This window comes from Salmo salar, chromosome ssa05 (assembly GCF_905237065.1).
Source record: "Salmo salar chromosome ssa05, Ssal_v3.1, whole genome shotgun sequence".
In the NCBI taxonomy this organism is placed as follows: Eukaryota; Metazoa; Chordata; class Actinopteri; order Salmoniformes; family Salmonidae; genus Salmo; species Salmo salar.
Window position 1 is genome coordinate 36,585,933 of NC_059446.1, and position 20,101 is coordinate 36,606,033.

The window sequence follows — 20,101 nt, forward strand, 5'->3', positions numbered from 1 at the left end:
CCACCAATAAGATGCCTAAGCTCACTCAGCCATGAGGGTGAAGTACATCCCACCTCTATTGTCATCAATGTCACCACCAACATCAAGCCATCCCTTCAACATGGAGGTGAAGACACCCCCTGGGAGGATCAGAGAGGACACTGTCACACACCAGAGGAGGTATTGCATGTGCTTTGTGTTTTCAATTTCTAATGAATAATGATCTATTATAAATTAAGAGACACTAGGAAATTCTTATAATTAGTCTAACTCACTCCACTTTTCATTTGTAGATGGAACAAAAACTGTTGGAAATCTGCACAGTTTCTCAAGGTATGGTAGGCTCTCCCATGTCGAACAAGTGATGTTGAGGGTGAGATTGATCAATTCAATCAATTCATGCTCTTTAATTTTCATATGAATATACAACCAAATGTTTTCAGAAACTGATATCAGGTTGACTTTTTGTGTTTCCACGGTTTGGGTGTTGACTGACAAGTCTCTATTACAGTGCTTACACCAATATTTATGTCATTGACTGACACTGAACTCCTAGTCTTCTTGTGCTGGTCCAGGTCAGAGTCTAGAGGAGCTAAACTATGACACAGTCCAGGACCTGTCTCTGCTGCTGGACTCAGGGGGCTGTGGCCGGGGCAGCGGGGTGAGAAGGCTGGGCTATTCCCTGGGTGTCACCCCTGAGGTCCTTTCTAACCTCCATGGCTTCCAGGATCTCTTCCAATACCTGCGCACCTCCACCTACATCCTACTGCCCCAACTGGCCCAGGCCGCCGCCCTCCTGCCCCGCCCTGACGTTGTTGCTAGGATACACCGTGGTCTGGTGGCCAATCACACAGAGACATCCAGGCCCTAGGGACATGTTGCCAATCCCACCTTGGCCTGTGTGGCATACAGTGCATTCGGAAAGTATTCAGGCTCCTTGACTTTTTCCACTTTTTGTTACGTTACAGCCTTATTCTAAAATGGATTAAATTTTTTTTTCCCTTATCAATCTAAACACAATACTCCATACCGACAAAGCAAAAACAGGTATTTAGATTTTTTCCTCAAAAAACATTAAATAATAATAACAACTGAAATATCACATTTACATAAGTATTCAGACCTTTTACTCTGTACTTTGTTGAAGCCGCTTTGGCAGCAATTGTAGCCTCAAGTCTTCTTGGGTTTGACGCTACAAGCTTGGTACACCTGTATTTGGGGAGTTTCTTCCATTCTTCTCTACAGATGCTCTCAAGCTCTGTCAAGTTGGATTGGGAATGTCGCTGCACAGCTATTTTCAAGTCTCTCCAGATATGTTAAATCGGGTTCAAGTCCGGGCTCTGGCTGGGCCATTCAAGGATATTCAGAGACTTATCCCCAAGCCACTCCTGGGTTGTCTTGGCTGTGTGCTTAGGGTCGTTGTCCTGTTGGAAGGTGAACCTTGTTGGAAGGTCATGAGCGCTGACGTCCTGAACGTTTTGGAGCAGGTTTCATCAAGGATCTCTCTGTACTTTGCGCCGTTCATCTTTCCCTCGATCCTGACTAGTCTCCCAGTCCCTGCCGCTGAGAAACATCCCCACAGCGTGATGCTGTGGAGCTCTGTCAGAGTGACCATCACCTCCCTGACCAAGGCCCTTCTCCCCCGATTGATCAGTTTGGCCTGGCAGCCAGCTCTAGAAAGAGTCTTGATGGTTGCAAACTTCTTCCATCTAAGAATGATGGTCCACTGTGTTCTTGGAGACCTTCAATGCTGCAGAAATGTTTTGGTACCCTTCCACAGATCTGTGCCTCGACACAATCTTGTCTCGCTCTACGGACAGTTCCTTCGACCTCATGGCTTGGTTTTTGCTTTGACATGCACTGTCAACTGTGGGACCTTGTATAGACAGGTATGTGCCTTTCTAAATCATGTCCATTCAATTGAATTTACCACAGGTTGACTCCAATCAAGTTGTAGAAACATCTCAAGGATGATCAATGGAAACAAGATGCACCTGAGCTCAATTTTGAGTCTCATAGCAAAGGGTCTGAATGCTTATTTATTTTATAAAACCTGTTTTTGCTTTGTCATTATTGGGTATTGTGTGTAGATTGATGAATAGATTGATGAATAAGGCTGTAATGTAACAAAATGTGGAAAAAGTCAAGGGGTCTGAATAATTTCCATGACACCATGGAAATTATAGAGACATAAAGTCTCAGCATGTTATGTCACACCATGGGAAAGGGACACCAGTATGGTGCAGAGTTTGAAATTATACTCTTGGATAATGCACTAGTTCTGCAATTCATTGTTAAAAAGTGGGACTGACGGACGGCTTGTTATATGGTACCAATTATGTCAATGTTGGTTTAATCAAGCAAAATGGAACAGAACTTGACAGTTTGAAACGTGATTTCTTTTGGGCTATAAACTGCCATTGCTTGTACACATTTGGTTAAATTAACCCATTGAATGTATAGCCATTACATATGTAATACCGTTGAACTCCTTTCTGTTGCATAAGACAGAATGGTATCATTTGTTTGCATAAGGTGTGAATAGTCAGCATTGTAATGTGACCTAGAGAGATGACTTTGTCATCCGAATCACAGGATGCAAAGCACAGAGACGTCATCATTAACCATCAAATAGTATGTAAACGGCAGGCTGTGAACCCATGACAAATATACCATTGTGGGGTTTATAGTATGTTATAGGTATACTGGCCCAACATCTCACAACCACTTCCATTATTTGTGATGGTGGTCAGAGTGTTAAATAACATGGGGCTCTTCTGTATCATTCAGGGCAGTGTAACTGAACCCACAGTGTCATGTTTCTCCCTGTTTTCCATGTAAAATTAATGAGGGCCCGCTGGCTAAGGCATGTGAGATGGGGTAGGACAGAAGCATTAGTGTTGGATGGAAATAGGGAGAACATGTTTTCTATATGGGAGGGGTTGGTTCACCACTGCAGCAAAATCTCCTCAGACTCTCCAGCTTTCTCCATAAGGTAAGTCCTCAAGGAGACTTTGTATTTATGCTATGACAGCAATACATATAATGTTTATACAAAACAATATATATTAAATGTAACCTTTATTTAACTAGGCAAGTCAGTTAAGAACATATTCTTATTTTCAATGACGGCCTACTCCAACCAAACCCGGACGACGCCGGGCGAATTGTGCGCTGCCCTATGGTACTCCCAACCACGGCCGGATGTGATACAGCCTGGATTCAAACCAGGGACTGTAGTGACGCATCCTGCACTGCGATGCAGTGCCTTAGACTGTGGCGCCACTCGGGAGGCCTAATATTACTTACCACCTGTGTTCTAATTAAACTTCCATTGGAATAAAACATGCATACATTATCATTCCATAATCTGTGCTTTGAAAGGATTTCACCATCAACATGTCAAAATACACGATAAGCAACAGTTGTCTACTGTCAACCATAAATTCTCACGCTAGGTGACGCTATTGCCTATTATTGGCTCGTTCCCTTGTTTTACTTGGATGTCCACGTACCCGCGGATTATGCGCGTCTCTGGGTAATGTGCCATAAAAAAAATAGAGAAGGAAAACTTCATAGAAATGGCGGAGGGTGCAACGTCTCTGAAAGAGTTGCGAGCTCAAATGGGTAAGAAAAACACATGGCATAACTAAATATTGATGTGCCAAATGTATTTTATTAAGTCGAAATTGCTCTTGGTTGTTTGCTAAGTGACCCTGCTACCGGTAACCTAGCTACTCATTTTGAACATGTTTTGTGGCTAGTAAGCCGTAGCTATCCGTTGACAATGTGCTCGGGTTGGTAGTCTGATCCCCTCCGGGGCTAGTTTGATCGCTGTATGTCCAAGCTACTACTAGCTAGCGGAATGGCTACATCAAAATTATAGTTTACCGGGTCATTTATTTTGCACTGTAATGTAACTTGGCTGGCTACCATAACCACGCCATTATATTTGGTACAACGTTCGGCATGTTTCAATTAAAGTTAGTTTTATTTATTGTGAACTGCAATTAAACACCTAAATTTACAGAGTTAACGTTACCGTAGTAGCAGAACGACAACCAATCGTTTGATCCGAAATTGATTTCATGACCGTTTGACACATCTGCGCGCTGATGTCTGGCGCCATACATATGTGAACTTTTTTTTTGAAATATTTGGCTAACTAGTTAGCTTTTACCTAACTTATTTGTCCATTTAACATAGTTGTCTGATTTGTGTATACACTTAACTAGCCAGCCTCAAGTGTTTACTTTCTGACTAACGTCATGCCCATCTTTGACTCCCAAGTCCTACCGTTAACTAGTAAGCTAACTTTAGATACCTAGCCATTTTGTATGAAAAGTAGCAAACGGTGGTTTCTGGCTGGCTGACTAACTAGTTTACTAGCTAACGTTAGGTAGATAACTTGTCTAATAAGATTGAATCTGGGAAGGCCAGCAAGTTATACTTTTTAAAATTAAATTATCAGGGTAGCTGAGCAAAGTGCTAACGTTAGTTAGCTAACCATATTTATTTGTCTAGGCAGCAGTTTTCCTACTTGGCTGTATGTAACTGTTAGCTAAGTTTAGCTAGCTAACGTTACAACATCAATTGTCTTGGCCTGTTAGCTAGCTAGCATTCAAGCGGGAATCAAGCAGTGAACATTCTCTCCAAGTAAAACACATTTGTCTACTGTACTCACATTGTTTATATGTGACAGATGCTAAGGTGTTCACCCATAAAATTAGTATTTCATTCAAGTTGTATAAAGATATGTCCATTCAATAGAGAATTGCAGTAATCCAAACCCTATGTCTCTACCATATGGTTCAAAAGTTAGATGAGTGACTAGAATAGTGTAATCATGGCCTTGGTCAAAAATGGTCTTGACAAGCTAGCTAGCTACATAACTCTAAACTGGTTTTGCACTGAGTTCCACACAGACACTGAACAACAAGCCCACATAGCTGCTGATGGAGGATAAGACTGTCCAGTTACAGCTAGTTTTCATGGATGCAGTGAGTGATAAAGGGTTGTTTCTTGAGTGGTTGAAAATTGCTGTTTAAACCAACACTTTTTCTGTCTTTTACTCCTCTATAACGGCTGTAATTTCAATGTCCCTCGTCCATTCCTTTTATCTCTTCTGCGGCCACTTCCTGAGTGGCAGCCAAATGCTCACTGGGTCTACGTCAGAAGGTCTGAATGCCCCGTTTGTTTTGACTCAAGCTGTAGGATTTGGTGTGCCCCCAACATAACACAGATTGGGTGTGCATTTTTCCTTGTGGCGAAGGGGTTTCTGAAAGTAGACCATAACTTTTCATCATCATTCCCATTCACTATTTTCACTCTGAAAGTTATATCCACACTAATTTTTGTGGCTTTGTGGAAGTATTTTCCAGTGAAATGCAATCTAGCCTAGAGGGTGATGAGGGGATGTTTGAACATCCCAACTGCCCTGACTTTGTAGAGGTTCCCCCAACATTTGGACATAGGAAGGCTAACAAAATAATGGCTGGAATCTAGTCCAGCCTTAAAATCTCCACAAGAATGTGAGCTTGTGTATCGAACTGGGCATTCAGACCTTGAGTGCAGATCAGATGCCTGGGACTCAAATCCCAGCAAGGCTATCTGAATCCTGGCTCTGCCTGGGCTGCAGAATCAAAAGCTTGATCAATATTTCTGAATCGCTGTGACTGACCCAAAGGAGGAAATTGACAAGCCTTATTTGGTGCAGTCGCTTGTAGCAGTGAAACGGCTAGGAGGAGATCCTGTCATCTCTGCCTTCTGCAGGAGGTTAACACTAAGTTGAGGTCATGACCCGCTAGTCAGTGAAATGGCAGAGCCCCAGTCAAGAACACAGTTTGGTTCCTCACCAGGCATTACAGCACAGAGAGAAATGTGCCCCAGGCAGGTCAACTCTTCTTTTTTTTATTTTTTTATAGGGTGAATAAGAACTGATTGTGTTGCAGTTAACGATCATGGATGTGCTTACTCATGCAAAAGGCCCTCTCCTTTCGGCACAGTGGAAAGATTTGAGAAGCAAATGTGGACAACATTATTTGAATAAGAAGCCAGTCCATCGCCCTCTCATTTTGACTGTATAGAGTAGTAAGTGACACACTAAAAAGGATAGATGGGCCTAGTTCATAGATTTGGCTTTGAATCAGTGGACTGTATAAGCATTGAACCTACTAGCCTATCCACTCAATTGTGCTTGTTGGCCCACCATGAGTTATATTGATGAAATGTGATGTATGTCCACACCTGGGACAGTCCTTGTGTGAACCCTAAGGAGCCAAGCTCTGGTCAGGGCATTCTCTCATTAGCCAGTGAGAATGGTGCTGTCGCTGACGTATCATCATCCCGGTGGCTCTGGAAATAGCCCAGGCTTAGCTCTTGAGTGAATGTGTCCCCAGTTCTCCTGGACAAGATCTGCTGTGTGTGTGCGTGCCCTCATCACAGTTGTGCCCACTGAAGGCTGTCATTGTTAGACCGTGTGGACACATTCCACTCCAGGCATCTGCAGTACTGCACTTCCTGCCAACCAAGTAACACCCAGCCTGTTGCTGCTGCAGCCGGGTCCTGGAGAGAGGGAGCGCGAGTGTTGGAACAACTTTGCTGACCCACTGAACTTACTCTTGTCGTCTGACTGGTATGTGTGGTGGGTGGTGATTTGGATAGGAGGCACCAGGTCAGTCAGCATGGGTCTTCTTTAGCAGTGAACCAATGTTCTCAGTTTATTGTGAAGAATAAGGGCTTATGAAGTCGGGTGGATATCTGAGTACCCTTATGCCTCATACTGTTATACAAGTGCTCATTGGTGTGCATTACCCATAGTGCTTTGAAGTTAGGCATTTGCTGGTTGGATACTGGTGGTTTTGGCCGTCTGTGAACATAACTGCAGCTGCATGTTAGTGCAGACTGGCCTGCTTCCTGTTTATGACCATTGACTGGCCTCTTCCAAGACAGGAGCCCTCTGATGAGTGGTCTCTTCTGCCTCCCCTAACAGCTCTGCCTGGGGGATATTTCCTAGCCTAGATAGCCTAATCAATATAGATGGGTTAGCTGACAATGTGAAATTATGCGCACGCTTCAATGGGGAAGAAGTCTGTGTATTGTTGTGATTCTGGATGGACAGATAGCAACAATGACACGAAACTGCCATGTGGGGAATTGTAAGTGACTCGTTTAAACTAGTTAAATCTTGTTCTTGATACCATGTCTTGTTCTGATGTATTTTGACAGATTTCATGTCAATGCTATTATGGCAAAAAAAAAATAGCTTTCTATCTAACCAACAACTGTCACTAACAACGTATTTTAAAGACAAGTGATCATTGTGCAAATGTTTGTCTCCAATGTTTATTGAAAATATAATGCTTTACATGTCAACAATCTAAGCCAACCTTGTATGATTTTGCCCAATAGTTGCGCATGTCGGTTTTGTTGCTAAACAACCAACCCGTCGTTTGCCAGTCTATTTACTATGTTGCGTGTGATTTATAGAGAGCTCTGTTCAAAGCTGTTCCTGTACTATATCCTAACTGCCTAATAGGATAAGTTACGTACTACAGACTAATCGGTTAAGGAGTTTCCTCCTATCGCAGCAATGTGGCGCCTCCGCAGCTAGCAAGCATATGCTATATAAAATGGAATGTCCTCTAACATCTGATGCAGGAAAAAGTAGGTTATGTTTTCAAAGGATAGTGTTTTAGTTGTGGACATAGGCTAGGCAGGCAAATCTGTTGTGCATCCTAATGGGTTTCCTTAATACATTCACACAGTCCCCATTGACTTCTGGTGTAAAAAAAAAAACACTACCCACGTTCTTGTCTGGCTTTGTGCTGCGTCAGTCTGTCTGATTTTCTGCAGCCAGCCCATTCAGGTTTAATGTATGCTTATCGACGCAAATCTCCATAGTGATGGAGAGATGGGTGCAGGTGCCCTCTTCCTCCCCTCGTCAGCTCTTCTCTCACAGTGTGCACAAGGACACAGGGCTCTATGTTGACCTTTTTACAAGGATGCCGTGGGCACCTAAGTTGAAACATTTTAGGTGCACACACAAAGAAATGTAGAATCCTTCACTTTTCTAGGCGCACTGGTGCTCCTAAATTTTAACATGGTCACACTGTAGAGCCCTGGGACACCTGGCTCTTTCAGTTCTACATTACGTCAACACATATGGAGAGAAATACCAGGATCAATGCATGGTCTCTGACTAATATTGTCTTTGAAAAATGTATGGTATCAACATTCTGAAGGGGTGGTAGTAGTAGGGTTAATGGGTATGGACTGGACCATAGGTGGGTGTAACCAGGGACATTAATGTTGATGTGGTGTACTGTTATTTGCGTCCATCGTAATGGAGCGTCCCCACTATTTGCCCACTGCCCTCCTTTTTTTGAGTGGATTGAAGGATGGTGTCTCCTTTTTCACATTCTGTAATGATATCCTCGGCCTGCTCTTTACTGTGTCTGCTAGGGCAGGCTACACCAAGGCCTAATCACGCTATCACACAAGCAGGTGATCATTAAGGCTGGTTCACTAATATATTGCTGTAGCTTTGTTTGCCGTGTTAGTTTTGTCCTCTTATTGACTACCTCCTATTGAGCTACACTGTAAAGACCAATGGCTAAAGATACACATCTATTCCAGTAATATTGGGAGTGGAGGAGCATTATTTGGGTAAAATAAAAAATGGCCCCATGATTTAACTTCTAAGTGGTCCGTCTGTGAAAGTCAGGAAATCATGTAGGAACGTGTCATAGCTACATCATTCTCGTCTCTGGTGATGGGGTACCACACACTATCACATTTCATAACACTTAAAACAATTACCTGAATTCCAGATCGCCAAATCCACCAATAGTTGGTATGGGCATACTTGTCTAGAACACATCCATCCATTTATATTGTCATGACAAAGTATATATTTTGCTTAGATGTGCTCAATCTAAACAGTGTACCAAATTATTGAACTACGTTTCTCCAAGTACCATGTCGCTGTGTCTGTGGGGAAACGAAGATGTAACAGAAAGGAGATGGGTATCCCATTGGGCAATATATGGAAAAACGCCCCACCAAACTGACTGGCGACTCATCACATTCACCTAATGCGGTTGCTAAGCTAATTGTCACGCAATCCCTTCTGAAAGTGAGGATATGAGTCTATTTTGCAATGTTGTAATTGTTCACAAAATGCATGCCAATGTTTGGTTTTTGAGCTAGCACCCAATTGATTCCCATTCACTCCTTAAAGGAGGGCTCTCCTTGTCCCAGAATGCACCGCGCAGCCCATTGACGATGCATGGGCAACATACACAATGGGTGTTAATACAATTCTAATGGAGTTTCCCCATCTCCTCAAGAGTAACTCTGTGGGAAAGAAATGTTCTCTGGGCAGAGATGAAATGCTCTCTGGGCAGAGATGAAATGCAAGTTGAACTCGGAGAGAGACTTCTAAATTGATAGTGCAGTTTAGCCGATTTTTACAGTAGGTAGCTACTTCACATGCTTTGACTTTGGTATTATTGTGTGTATCTATGTTTTTTAGCTAGCCAGCCCAGAGAGAGCATTGCATTGTGGGTTTTGTAGTAGACTTGAGCTGCAACAGATTTCCAAAAACTATTTTCACATGTTTCTACCAATCATGCTATAACGCCAAAATGAAACCATTTGTTAACAAAAATAGTTTAATGTAACACTAACACTGTTCAGGGTGGATTAACCCTTAATATTTTTTCAGTTCTCTTTGGCACTGCGCTTGGAATTAGTGTGAATTGAGGCTTCGGTTGACAGTGAGCGAGATATAAACCCTTGTCTGGTCTCTCAAGCTCTAATCTGCCTCGCTCAGCAACAGTTGCCATGCGACAGAGCTGCCTAAGCCTTGGCAGGGCGAGGAGGACACCAGATGAATAGTGTTGTAAGAGTCACTTTAAGTCGATGTGAGGGTAACTTCGTTTTGTGGATGATTTATGAATATCTGCACAGACTTGGATTATATCTTTCCCCCCCCCCCCCTTATTTGGTATATCCAAGAGCTGTGTATTTGCTAAAGTTAATCTAATTTCCCTCCACCTGTGTTTCTCTCCCCTAATGGAAAGATGGATGTTTATATTGTCGGCAGCTCATGAGACACACGTCACTACTTAATTGTTAACCCCAAATGTGTATTTGAATACTGAGCAGGAATCAAAGTACCCCTCAGCTTCTACAGAGGCAGTGGGTTGGCTAACTAGTGCATAAGCTTATGAATGCTATCGGTCATTCATTAGAACTCCTTTTCATCCACTTTTTAAATCACTTAACCTGGGATTCCCACCCAGTGACGCGATACCTCGTACCCCTGCACATCGACTCGGTATTAGTACCCCTGCTATATATCTAATTTATCGTTACTCATTGTGTATCTATTATGACTTTTATTGCGTGTTTTTCCTTCATATTTGTCTTTTCTCTCTCCATTGTTGGGATGGGCCCATAAGTAAGAATTTCAGTGTGTGTACAGATCTGTTGTTTACGAAACATGTGGCGGGGGAAAAAACTTGATTTGAGGAGAGGAACAGTAAACTGACCTCCACTTCCTGTGGGGTTAGCAGCAGACAGTCATTCATCCATGATGACCTGCATGAAAAATATTGATACTGTTTCAGGGCTCAACATTAATGTTTGTTCTCATGTCAAGTAAAAAGTAAAATGTCGGACAAGAAGAATATAGATATAAAGGGATACTTTATCTACTTCCGAGTCAGATGAACTCGTGGATACCATCTTTATGCCTCTGTCCAGTATGAAGGAAGTTGGAGGTAGTTTCGCGAGCCTATGCTAACTAGAGTTAGCGCAATGTATTGGTATCTGCTAGCAAATGGTATCCACGAGTTCATCTGCCTCTGGAGAAGTAGATAAAGGGCCTCATTGCCAAATCCCGAAGTATCTCTTTAAGTTGTCCAACTGGACAAGTTTCAATAAATAACACAAATCGCAAATCGCGATGCGCTTTTGATGATAAGTGTTTTTGGCTAATTGCATTTTGGAACCTTCATGCATAGCCTACAGCCATGTACACATTTCTGAAGTTATAATATGAAGAAATACAACTTCATCAACATTTTAAGCTAAACTGTCTGATCTGTTGCATCAGCCTCATTGCTTTTGAAAATGTTTTGATATGCAGTGGTTGTATGAATTTTGGATCTGTCGTCCCTGAACTATTTTTATTTTTATATATATATATATATATATATATATATGTGTGTGTGTCCTAGACACATTTATCATCCCTGGGACGACCTTAATTTCGCGCCCTGGAGGGATTTAAAAATAAAATAAAAATAAAAAAAGACGTACGTTTTGCTTTTAATTGTTATATTGCAATATTTTATGGGTTACCAAGAGTGGCCAACCATCCTCCAGAAGAGTGTTAAAGGGGCGGTGTTGTATTTTGAGAGTCTTGAATATTCAAAGAAGCCAATGGGCAGAGCCATTTTTGTCTGATTCTCCATGGTAAAAAAAAAAGAGAGTAATTTATTTTGTAAAGTGGGTCCTTGCATCATGGGTTTTAAATACCTTTTTTGAGGGAGGGGGGAAAGTGACTTGAACTTTTGGACAAGTAAAGAATCAGGGAATCACTAAAGACCTGTTTCCATTGGCACTTTGAAGTCAACCCAGGTTGGGCTAGCTCAAATTGTTTCCACTGCCTTCAGAAATGAGACCTTGTCATGTTGCTAGGTAGCCAAAATGAGACTGCAGCTGCCGTTGCTAATGTTGCTAGCTAGTTACCCGATACTCCTGCCAGTGCCAGCCAGACTCAGAGCCATGTATGCTGACGTCCGCTAGCTAGCTAAATGGTTAGCGTCGTCGCTAGCATAACTGGCTAGCTAGCTTAATTCATACCTTGCTTGCAATGGCATTGGCTATTAGCTAGCTAACCAAGCAAACCAGATGACCGGTTTGGAATGATGTAGCTAGCTAGCTTTCAATATAACTTAGCCAGCTAAAATTCATGCTAGCTAGCTTGTTTGTTTCAACTCTGATTTGCTAGCTAACCCTAGGTAGCTAGTAAAGATGCACCGATATTAAATTTTTGGACGATATTTTCCTTGCCAAAAAACTTCACCAATATAAAAAAAATTGTGGAGGCCTTTTTAAGCATTCTAGTACAGTTAAATAGTTACACACACATTGACCAAAAGGTTATTTTGTTGACATTTGCGTATGTCCCCATTACCAGTAAAACATAATCAAAACATATTTATTTCACTTGCTGTGCTGTTTCATTGTTCATTTGTTCCGTCTCAACCAGGATTTCATCATACATGTTAAACAGTGAAGTTTCAGCTCTGTCTGTCTGTGGCCTCTCTTCCTCGGTGCGCACTGCCACTGTGTCTGGTTCTCTAACATTTCACGTAAACCTTGTTTCTTGTCTGCTTCAAAGTAGCTGTCCTTGTACCTAGCATCGAACATGGTGGCAACACAGTACAGAGGCTCAGAATTCCAGCAAATCGCTTGTTCACAGCCTCTTGTAGAGTACTTTTGAAAGTTTTAACCCCACGGTATGTGTCGACAGTTTTGACAGAGGGTATCACGTCTGCTGCAGACGCGGTTGAGCTTATTTCTCGAGTCGGTTGTTTGAATGGAGCTAGGAGTGTTCATGTTTCAAACATGTTCTCCAATGCCATTGAAATGGCAGCAGCTGTATGAGAACCAGCACATTCTTGAACATGCAATACGGCTTTCCTTATTACGAAATCCTCGTTGACCCACTGTGCGTTCAGACTCAGCATGCTCATGGGGCTGACATCGCTGGTCCAAATGTCAGTTGTGAAGCTAATGGCAGTGACACCCATAACAAGTAGCTCATAGATGTAGCGTTTCAACAATACTATGTAACTCTGGTAGGGCAACATCTGAAAAATAGCGCATACTTGGTAGTGTGTACCGGTGCTCGACAAGTCGGTGCAAGCCAACATCATCCACGACAGCGAACGGTTGATTTCAAGGACAATGAATTCCATTATCTTGGAGTTGTCTCGTAAAAATTTTCTTATTCTTTCAAAAGACTGCTCGACTTGAACTTGTTTAGTTGTTGGAAGTGTACGCTGCAGTATTTTTCTGCTTTTGTTCTGTGTAGCGCTGTATTTTTCATGGCGCCTTTACGTTATATAGGTATGCACGTCAGCTTTGACATCGGTTTTGCACATTGGCGTTAAACTATACATCGGGCCGATGTTGGCTTTTTTTTTAGCTAATATTGGCCGATTCCGATGTGCTTACCGGTATATCGTGCATCCCTAGGATTTGGGCCTATCTGGGAGCAACATTATAGCCTTCGCGTCCGACTCATTAAAGAAAAAAATCTTTTGAGGTGAGTAATCGGTGTTCTGATATCCAGAAGCTCTTTTCGGTCCTAAGAGACGTTCGCAACAACATTATGTACAAAATAAGTTACAAACAATGCGAAAAAGCACACAAAATAGCACAATTGGTTAGGAGCCCATAAAACGGCAGCCATCCCCCTCCGGCGTCATTCTGTTTTTTATTTTTGTTTTTTTGTCCTATTGACTACATCCTATTGCTCTAGTCTGTGAAGACCAATGGCTAAAGATACACATCTGTTCCAGTAATATTGGGAGTGGAGGAGCATTGAACCTTGAGCTCCATTGTCTGTCATTGTTTGAGGTGTTCTCTCCAGAAGCACACTGATATGGGCTAATGTAATGCTAAAGCGCTGTAACATAGTCCTCTTCTACAGTCCACTTTATGTTCCTGATTGAGTTTCCACTCGCTGATAACCTGCCTTTGTTTTGTGTTCATATCCGGCTGAGTTTTTCTCCTGCAGATTCTCTTCCTCCATATGAGCTTTTCTGTAATATGCACTCCCGCTCCCGGTCATCCCACTCAGCAGAAAACAGTATGACACAAAGCATGGCAGTGAACACAGTGTACTGTCAGGGTCACTTCTTGTAAGGAGAGCCTTCTTCACCACCACTCCCCTATTGTCACCTACTGTCTCAATGCAGACAGGTAGGGAGAGGCAGAGGTGCTGTGGGAAGTAAGGATCACGGTTCCTTTCTGTTGCACTAACATTATTGTTTGCATGTGACATCATAAAGAGCAGTGAGAGGGGACCGGTTTTGTGTTGACTTTGTTCTCCAACAGTCTGAAAGGGACTCTTTTTGCAGTCTCCTTTCCTGTATTCTTCCCTTCACAATCTATAATCTAACCAGATGGAGCATCACCGAAGCAGCAGTTGAAAATTCCAACCTGTCCTTCCACTTATCAGTGGCGATCATGAAGGACAGGAGTCTGGAGGCTATTTCAGACTATTGGCTTGAGCTTGATCAGCAGCCAGAGTGCTATCACATGACGACCCCTCTGTCAGCAGTCTCACAATGCTCCTGACACAGCGGTGTAAACTACTTAAATAAAAAATATTTCAAAGTGCTACTTAAGGAGTTTTTTGGGGATATCTGTACTTTACTTCACTACATTCCTAAAGAAAATAATGTCCTTTTTACGCCATACATTTTCCCTGACACCCAAAAGTACTCGTTACATTTTAAATGCTTAGCGGGACAGAAAATGGTCCAATTCACACACTTATCAAGAGAACATCCCTGGTCATCCCTACTGCCTCTGATCTGGCGGACTCACTAAACACAAAGGCTTTGTTTGTAAGTGATGTCTGAGTGTTGAAGTGTGCCCCTGGCTATCCGTCAATTAAAAAAAGCTAGAAAATGCCATCTGGTTTGCTTGAGTCATTTTCTATTAAGTTATCTTTTAACTTTTACTCGAAGTATGACAATTGGGTACTTTTTCCACCACTGCTGACACACACACATTTTCACGTCCGAGGAAAGGGCTGCTACCAGGGCTCAGCTGTTGATCACGTTCTCTCCACTTCCTCCCTCTCTCCTCCTCTCTTTTCCCCCCTGCCGGCTTAATGCCTTGGCTGCCGTGATAGGCTTAATATAGAGAGGCCCCTATAGCAATAGGTTACAACTTTGAATGGAGACATTTTGGCCATGCTGAGTGGGGCTCTCTGATGTGCCCTATGGAGGTCTAGGCCTCTGTTTTTTTTAGTCATTTCTCCAAGTCTGAAACCAACATTTTAACCCTTACCCCTACACTAAAGTGTTCCTCATCTGATCCTTTAAAATCCAGGGATGTCTGCATAGGGTGGTCACTTGAATGCTGGGAACTGGGCGTTTCGAGAGTTTCACAGAGCCCAGTGGACAGCAGCCTGGCTGACCGTTGATGAGAGGGGGCAGGGGGAGGCTGAATAGCTGGATTGTTCTGTAGTTTTAATTCCTCTGGATCTCTCTAGAACATGCATTCCTATGGAGGACAAACAAAGCACAGAGAACCACCTGCTCTAGACTGCTCAGCAGCTCGTTATTCCAAAGGCATTTTCATTTCATTAGACATTTCATCATGCTATTCTAGACAGCGTGACCTGAATTTCTCTCTCTCTCTCTCGCTCTGTGTGTGTGTGTTTCTTTAGCTGCAACTGCGCAGGCGCAGGCAGAGGAGCGGCGCAGCCTAGCAGGGAACAGCCCAGTACTTGCATCCCCTGCAAAAGCAAACGCACCGCCCAACACCACTGCAGCGAAGTCTCCCCGGCCAGGTAACAAAATATCCCCAGCCTTCTGCATTGTCACACACAAACAAACAAACAAACCGGTTACATTCATATGCATATATTATGCGTACCTATAGCCTAGGCCTACACGAACGTATACACACCCACCATCAGAACGACTCGTATGTCTCTCCCATAGCCTCTGCCAGAGTTCCAGTGTGGAGTCTTAGCTAATGTTTGATGACATTAACCATGTGGTAAACATGACGATGGCTCAGTAGTCACAAATTAGGCCTACCTGTAATTCATTGCCAAGTAGCCACAGGCTTTTATATATTATATTCCTTATCTCATACAGGCTTTTAACTACACATCTCATTGTCTGTTACCTGGGTTATAATGAGTGACACTTATCACTCACACGTCACACCGCCATGTCATTGTGGCTTAATGCCGCATAAACAGTGCTGTCAACTGTTGCAGTAATAAGGTAATGACTCAAAGGGCATTAATGTCATTCATGATGAGCACATCTACCTGTCAGGTGATTAACTCACGGTGACCCTGCAGCACATCATAATCCACCACTGATTCTCTGCCCATGCCCACACTATTTCCACTGTGTGTGTGTGTGTCGTGTGTGTGTGTGTACACACTTATGTGCATATCTGTGTGCATGCAGTCATTGATGGTGCTGCACTAAGGATAGACGACCGGCTTCGAGTGGCAAAGGAGAGACGAGAGGAGGCCGATAGGCAGCAAGGTAAGAGCTCAGTCTGAATGGTGGGTCCATTTCTATGGGTTGGTCATAATCCATCAACACATTCTATTAGCTAAGCTCTCAGGAGTCCGGCCTGTACACCATTCTCTTTAATGGGCCATTTCATTCCTTATCTACTCATTGGATTAGCAACATACACAAGTGCATACATTACAAGTTCCTGTTGAGACAGGAAATGCCTTCTATGTAGTGGGACTTTACTGGGAGATTTAATTGGGTGATGATTTTGACCACTGGGCTGGTCACAAAGTAAACAAACCAATGTGTTTTCCCGTTTTCTCTTCACACGGCGTGCACACACACGCCACACCTAAACACACACACCCACGCCTATCCAGCTGCGAAGGACTCTCAGATCCTGGAGAGAGAGCGTAAGGCCAAGCTACAGGTGGAGCGTCAGATGGAGGAGCGCCAGAAGAAGTTGGACGAGCAGCGCAGGAAGGAGGAGCAGAGACGCTCGGCTGTGGAGGAGAAAAGGAAGCAGAAACAGGAGGAAGAGAAGGTACGGGTCCCTGTGGTCCTCCTCAACACCAGGGCGGCGCTACAGATACAGCTCTTGTTTTGTAGACTATTTGTGTAGCCAATGGCGTAAATGTGTACACTAAACTGGAGCATGTCAATATCCATAGTAAGTGGAAATGTATTTGAATTGGGACGGTTGAACTGCAGTGACTAATCAGATGTGCAGCTATCACGAGTTGACTATTTTCACTGCTCAGGTTCATGGGATTTTATGGTGTAGCCTAATTGGCAGAGTTAATGCTATGTCTCTGTTAGAGCATGAGTGAACGACTTCAGGAAAGGATGCGTACTTTGTTACTGTTATGAATGAAACCGTCTCCTGTTTTTGCTGCTTTTCATGGGCGTCTGCTGCAGGAAACTCATTCCCTCAGTCTTCTTATTCCAGCCTGATTGGCACTAGTGACCTGTTGCTTTGCACCACTGCTAAGCAGACAAATGCAACTCTACCACCCCAGAACAATGTAGTGTTGGTATTCAAGATGAAGGACTGAATCGTTTAAAACATATTACAGGGATATTAATCTTTGCTTCAAAGTAGAGCAGACAATTTGGCTTTGTCTAATATCACATTATCTAACGTTGTCATCACCCCCTCTTGTTTCACTATGATCATATTGTAGTGAACTGTTATTGTCAGACTGAAAACGGCATTTCTCTTTGAGTTACCGACTCACCTCATTCTGGGACATAGGCTCATATTGTCATCATTATCCCTTCGACCCTGTTTATTTGGGTTTGGGAGACCCGGAGTATTACTTTGTCATGTGAATGACTTTGCATTCCTCCACTCCCCCCCCCCCCCCTTCCCCCTCTATCTCTCCCCTTCTCTCTCTCCCTCTGTGCTGCAGGAGCACTATGAGGCGGTGATGCGGCGGACCCTGGAGCGCAGCCAGAGAGTGGAGCAAAGGCAGAAGAGGTGGTCTTGGGGAGGACTCTCAGAATCAGACAACCGATCCGGTAAGGAATCCTCCTCCGTACCATTCCACTCTGCTCTATACCATATGCATAGGACTGCTAAGTGTACAGGACACAAGCATGTGTGTAAGGATTTATGGTTTCCTGTTTGTCTGACAGCGGATGCTGAAAAACACAGGTTGGTTAAAACTTGCTGACTCATCCTCACAGCGACTGGCTCGTTATTGGTTTGCTGTCAGCTGGAGTTATGTTGATTAGGTATTGGTATATGTTCTGCGTATGTCCAAGGCTCGCTTAATGACATTTCTCAACATTTTCTATGTTTTCTTTTGAAGTCTGAATGCCTTTTTTACAAATTTTTTTATGGGGCATACTCTTAATGTGCAGTGAGCGATAGCATAGGTGCTATACTATGTCTCAAACCATGTTTTTCTTTAATTTATTGTTCATAATCATATAGGGGCTGTTTCCCAGACACAGATTAAGCCTAGTCCTGGACATAAAGTATAATCCAAGAGAATCTCCATTTTGAAAGCGCTTAGTCGAGGATTAGGCTTAATCTGTGTAAGGGAATCCGGACCATACTTCATAAAACCAATGTTCATATTATAGGTCAAAAAAGATGTCTGTTATCAGGCCATTTGACCCTTATGTGGTCTGATCCCAAAGAGCCTCATCCGAGTCTTATCATGTGAGCTTGTTTCCTAGCAGCTGTGTTGTGGGCGCTGACTGTCAGAGATGGAAATCTACTGATTGTTGTCAGCCAGGCCCTTTCCTCCTCGTTCTCACTGCCCCTATGGGCGGTATGTGTGCTCCTGTCTCCTGCTCCTGTCTCCCCACTGAGAGCCTCTCTTCCCCCCACCACAGGAGACCCTGACGCAGGCACCGCCTCTCCAGTAGCTATAGTAATCTCCCCCGCGTCTCCAGAAAAGCCCCCCAGGACACAACAAAGTGCAGGTTAAACTGGTTGATACCTGTACTGTACCCACAGCAAAGCAGCATGGACTGGCACTGTCACCACCAGCCCTTATCTTACTCACTCCCTCACTAATATCTTCCTGGTTCTCCCAAGGATGGGTTGATGTTGCTTGTATGCACAGGTCTAGGATCAGCTTACCCTTCCCCAATCCTGACATTAACCATTAGTGGGGAAAATGCGAGGCTGACCTTAGATCAGCATGTATGGGCAACTTCACTGTCACTTCTGTCCCACAAGCCTGTGGACTTCCTCTTTTTCTTTACTCTCTCACTCACTTTGAAGCACTTCCAGATGAGGTGTCACATGGAGGCTCAGCTCTCTGAGCAGCACTGCTGTTGACAGTTTAACACGTCAACTAATGTTGATCTCTTGACTGTTCACCTGTGGTATCCTGTGGATTTTTTTTCTGGCTTTTCAACTCTTATCACTAACTGCTGTGCCTGCCTATGAACTGGAATGGCTTTGGTCTGCTACTTGTTCTGTTATCAAAATGTATTATATTCAGTAGTTCCTTAGTTCAATGCTTGTTTTATTCATGGGCCCCACCGGTGTAGTATGCCCTAGAATTGAGACTAAATGAGTGTTGAATGTTGGTTGCAGGTCATTAGGACCCTGCAGAACCCTGTCCACCTCCTCCCTCTGTTCTTTCCCCTTCTCCCATTGGTCAGTCTCCTGTATAACCCCCTCCCTCCCTTCCTGTCTGTGTGTCTCCCTCCACCCCTTAGTTGACAAGCGCTCCACTTCCACCATGAACCTGAAACAGCTGTTTGAGGCTGGCATCAACAAGCGCCTGTCCTCCTCCTCCGCCACCCTCATCAACTCTCCCGACAAAAGTAAGTCCCCTTCCCACCCTCCTGCGTTCCATCCTACCCTCCACCCAGCCACTGTCACTGGTATTGTCACTGCGTTGACCCTCTCCTTCCCGTGTCCAGGAGCTGAGTGACAAACCAATCAGCGGAACATTAAGAGACTGGTAAACCAATGCCTTGGCTCGCTGTCTCTGACCTCAACCAATGATCAACCCAGCATGAACTTGTGATTCCATTGCATCCATTTACTGTTCACTTTCAGTTTTGTAGTGCATTTTGTGACACAGGGAAGTGTCAAAGAATCATAAGGAGTTGCCCCAAATGCATCAGTGACACATTTGTGATCGCTTCTATACTCTTTGGTAGTCTTTGTACTGTACCATGCTAATGCAATTCATCCTGGTTTGATTCACAGGGAATTGCATTGTTTCTGACCACCTCTGAGAAGAAGAATCATTCTAGGTCCAATCGTTCTCTCTCTCCACAGCTTCTTTTTCCTCCACCGTCGTCAAGATACTCACAATGTTGTCTGTCCTCTCTCGCTCTCTGATATT

General features: G+C 43.5%; 2 protein-coding genes across 15 annotated transcripts in view; both read left to right on the forward strand.

The window, feature by feature from the left end:
- Positions 1 to 1,020, forward strand: part of LOC106604611 (uncharacterized) — a 1,958-nt gene extending 938 nt beyond the window's left edge. Inside the window, exons 3-5 of the mRNA XM_045719413.1 lie at positions 12 to 159; positions 273 to 312; positions 555 to 1,020. Coding sequence (XP_045575369.1) covers positions 12 to 159; positions 273 to 312; positions 555 to 850 — 484 coding nt within the window. The 3' untranslated portion in view covers positions 851 to 1,020. The remainder of the gene's footprint in view (positions 1 to 11; positions 160 to 272; positions 313 to 554) is intronic.
- A 2,438-nt stretch (positions 1,021 to 3,458) lies between these two features.
- The window catches only part of LOC106604750 (ensconsin), a 35,791-nt gene continuing 19,148 nt past the window's right edge, over positions 3,459 to 20,101 (forward strand). For 8 of the 14 annotated variants that reach the window (XM_014199731.2, XM_014199732.2, XM_014199736.2 and 5 more), the window contains exons 1-7: positions 3,459 to 3,606; positions 15,464 to 15,586; positions 16,224 to 16,304; positions 16,661 to 16,824; positions 17,693 to 17,801; positions 18,627 to 18,716; positions 19,464 to 19,571. In XM_014199731.2, coding sequence (XP_014055206.2) covers positions 3,561 to 3,606; positions 15,464 to 15,586; positions 16,224 to 16,304; positions 16,661 to 16,824; positions 17,693 to 17,801; positions 18,627 to 18,716; positions 19,464 to 19,571 — 721 coding nt within the window. In that variant the 5' untranslated portion in view covers positions 3,459 to 3,560. Of the gene's footprint in view, positions 3,607 to 6,393; positions 6,614 to 15,463; positions 15,587 to 16,223; positions 16,305 to 16,660; positions 16,825 to 17,692; positions 17,802 to 18,626; positions 18,717 to 19,463; positions 19,572 to 20,101 lie in introns of those variants that run through there. The other 6 variants (XM_014199734.2, XM_045718129.1, XM_014199740.2 and 3 more) reach the window with 2 other exon arrangements.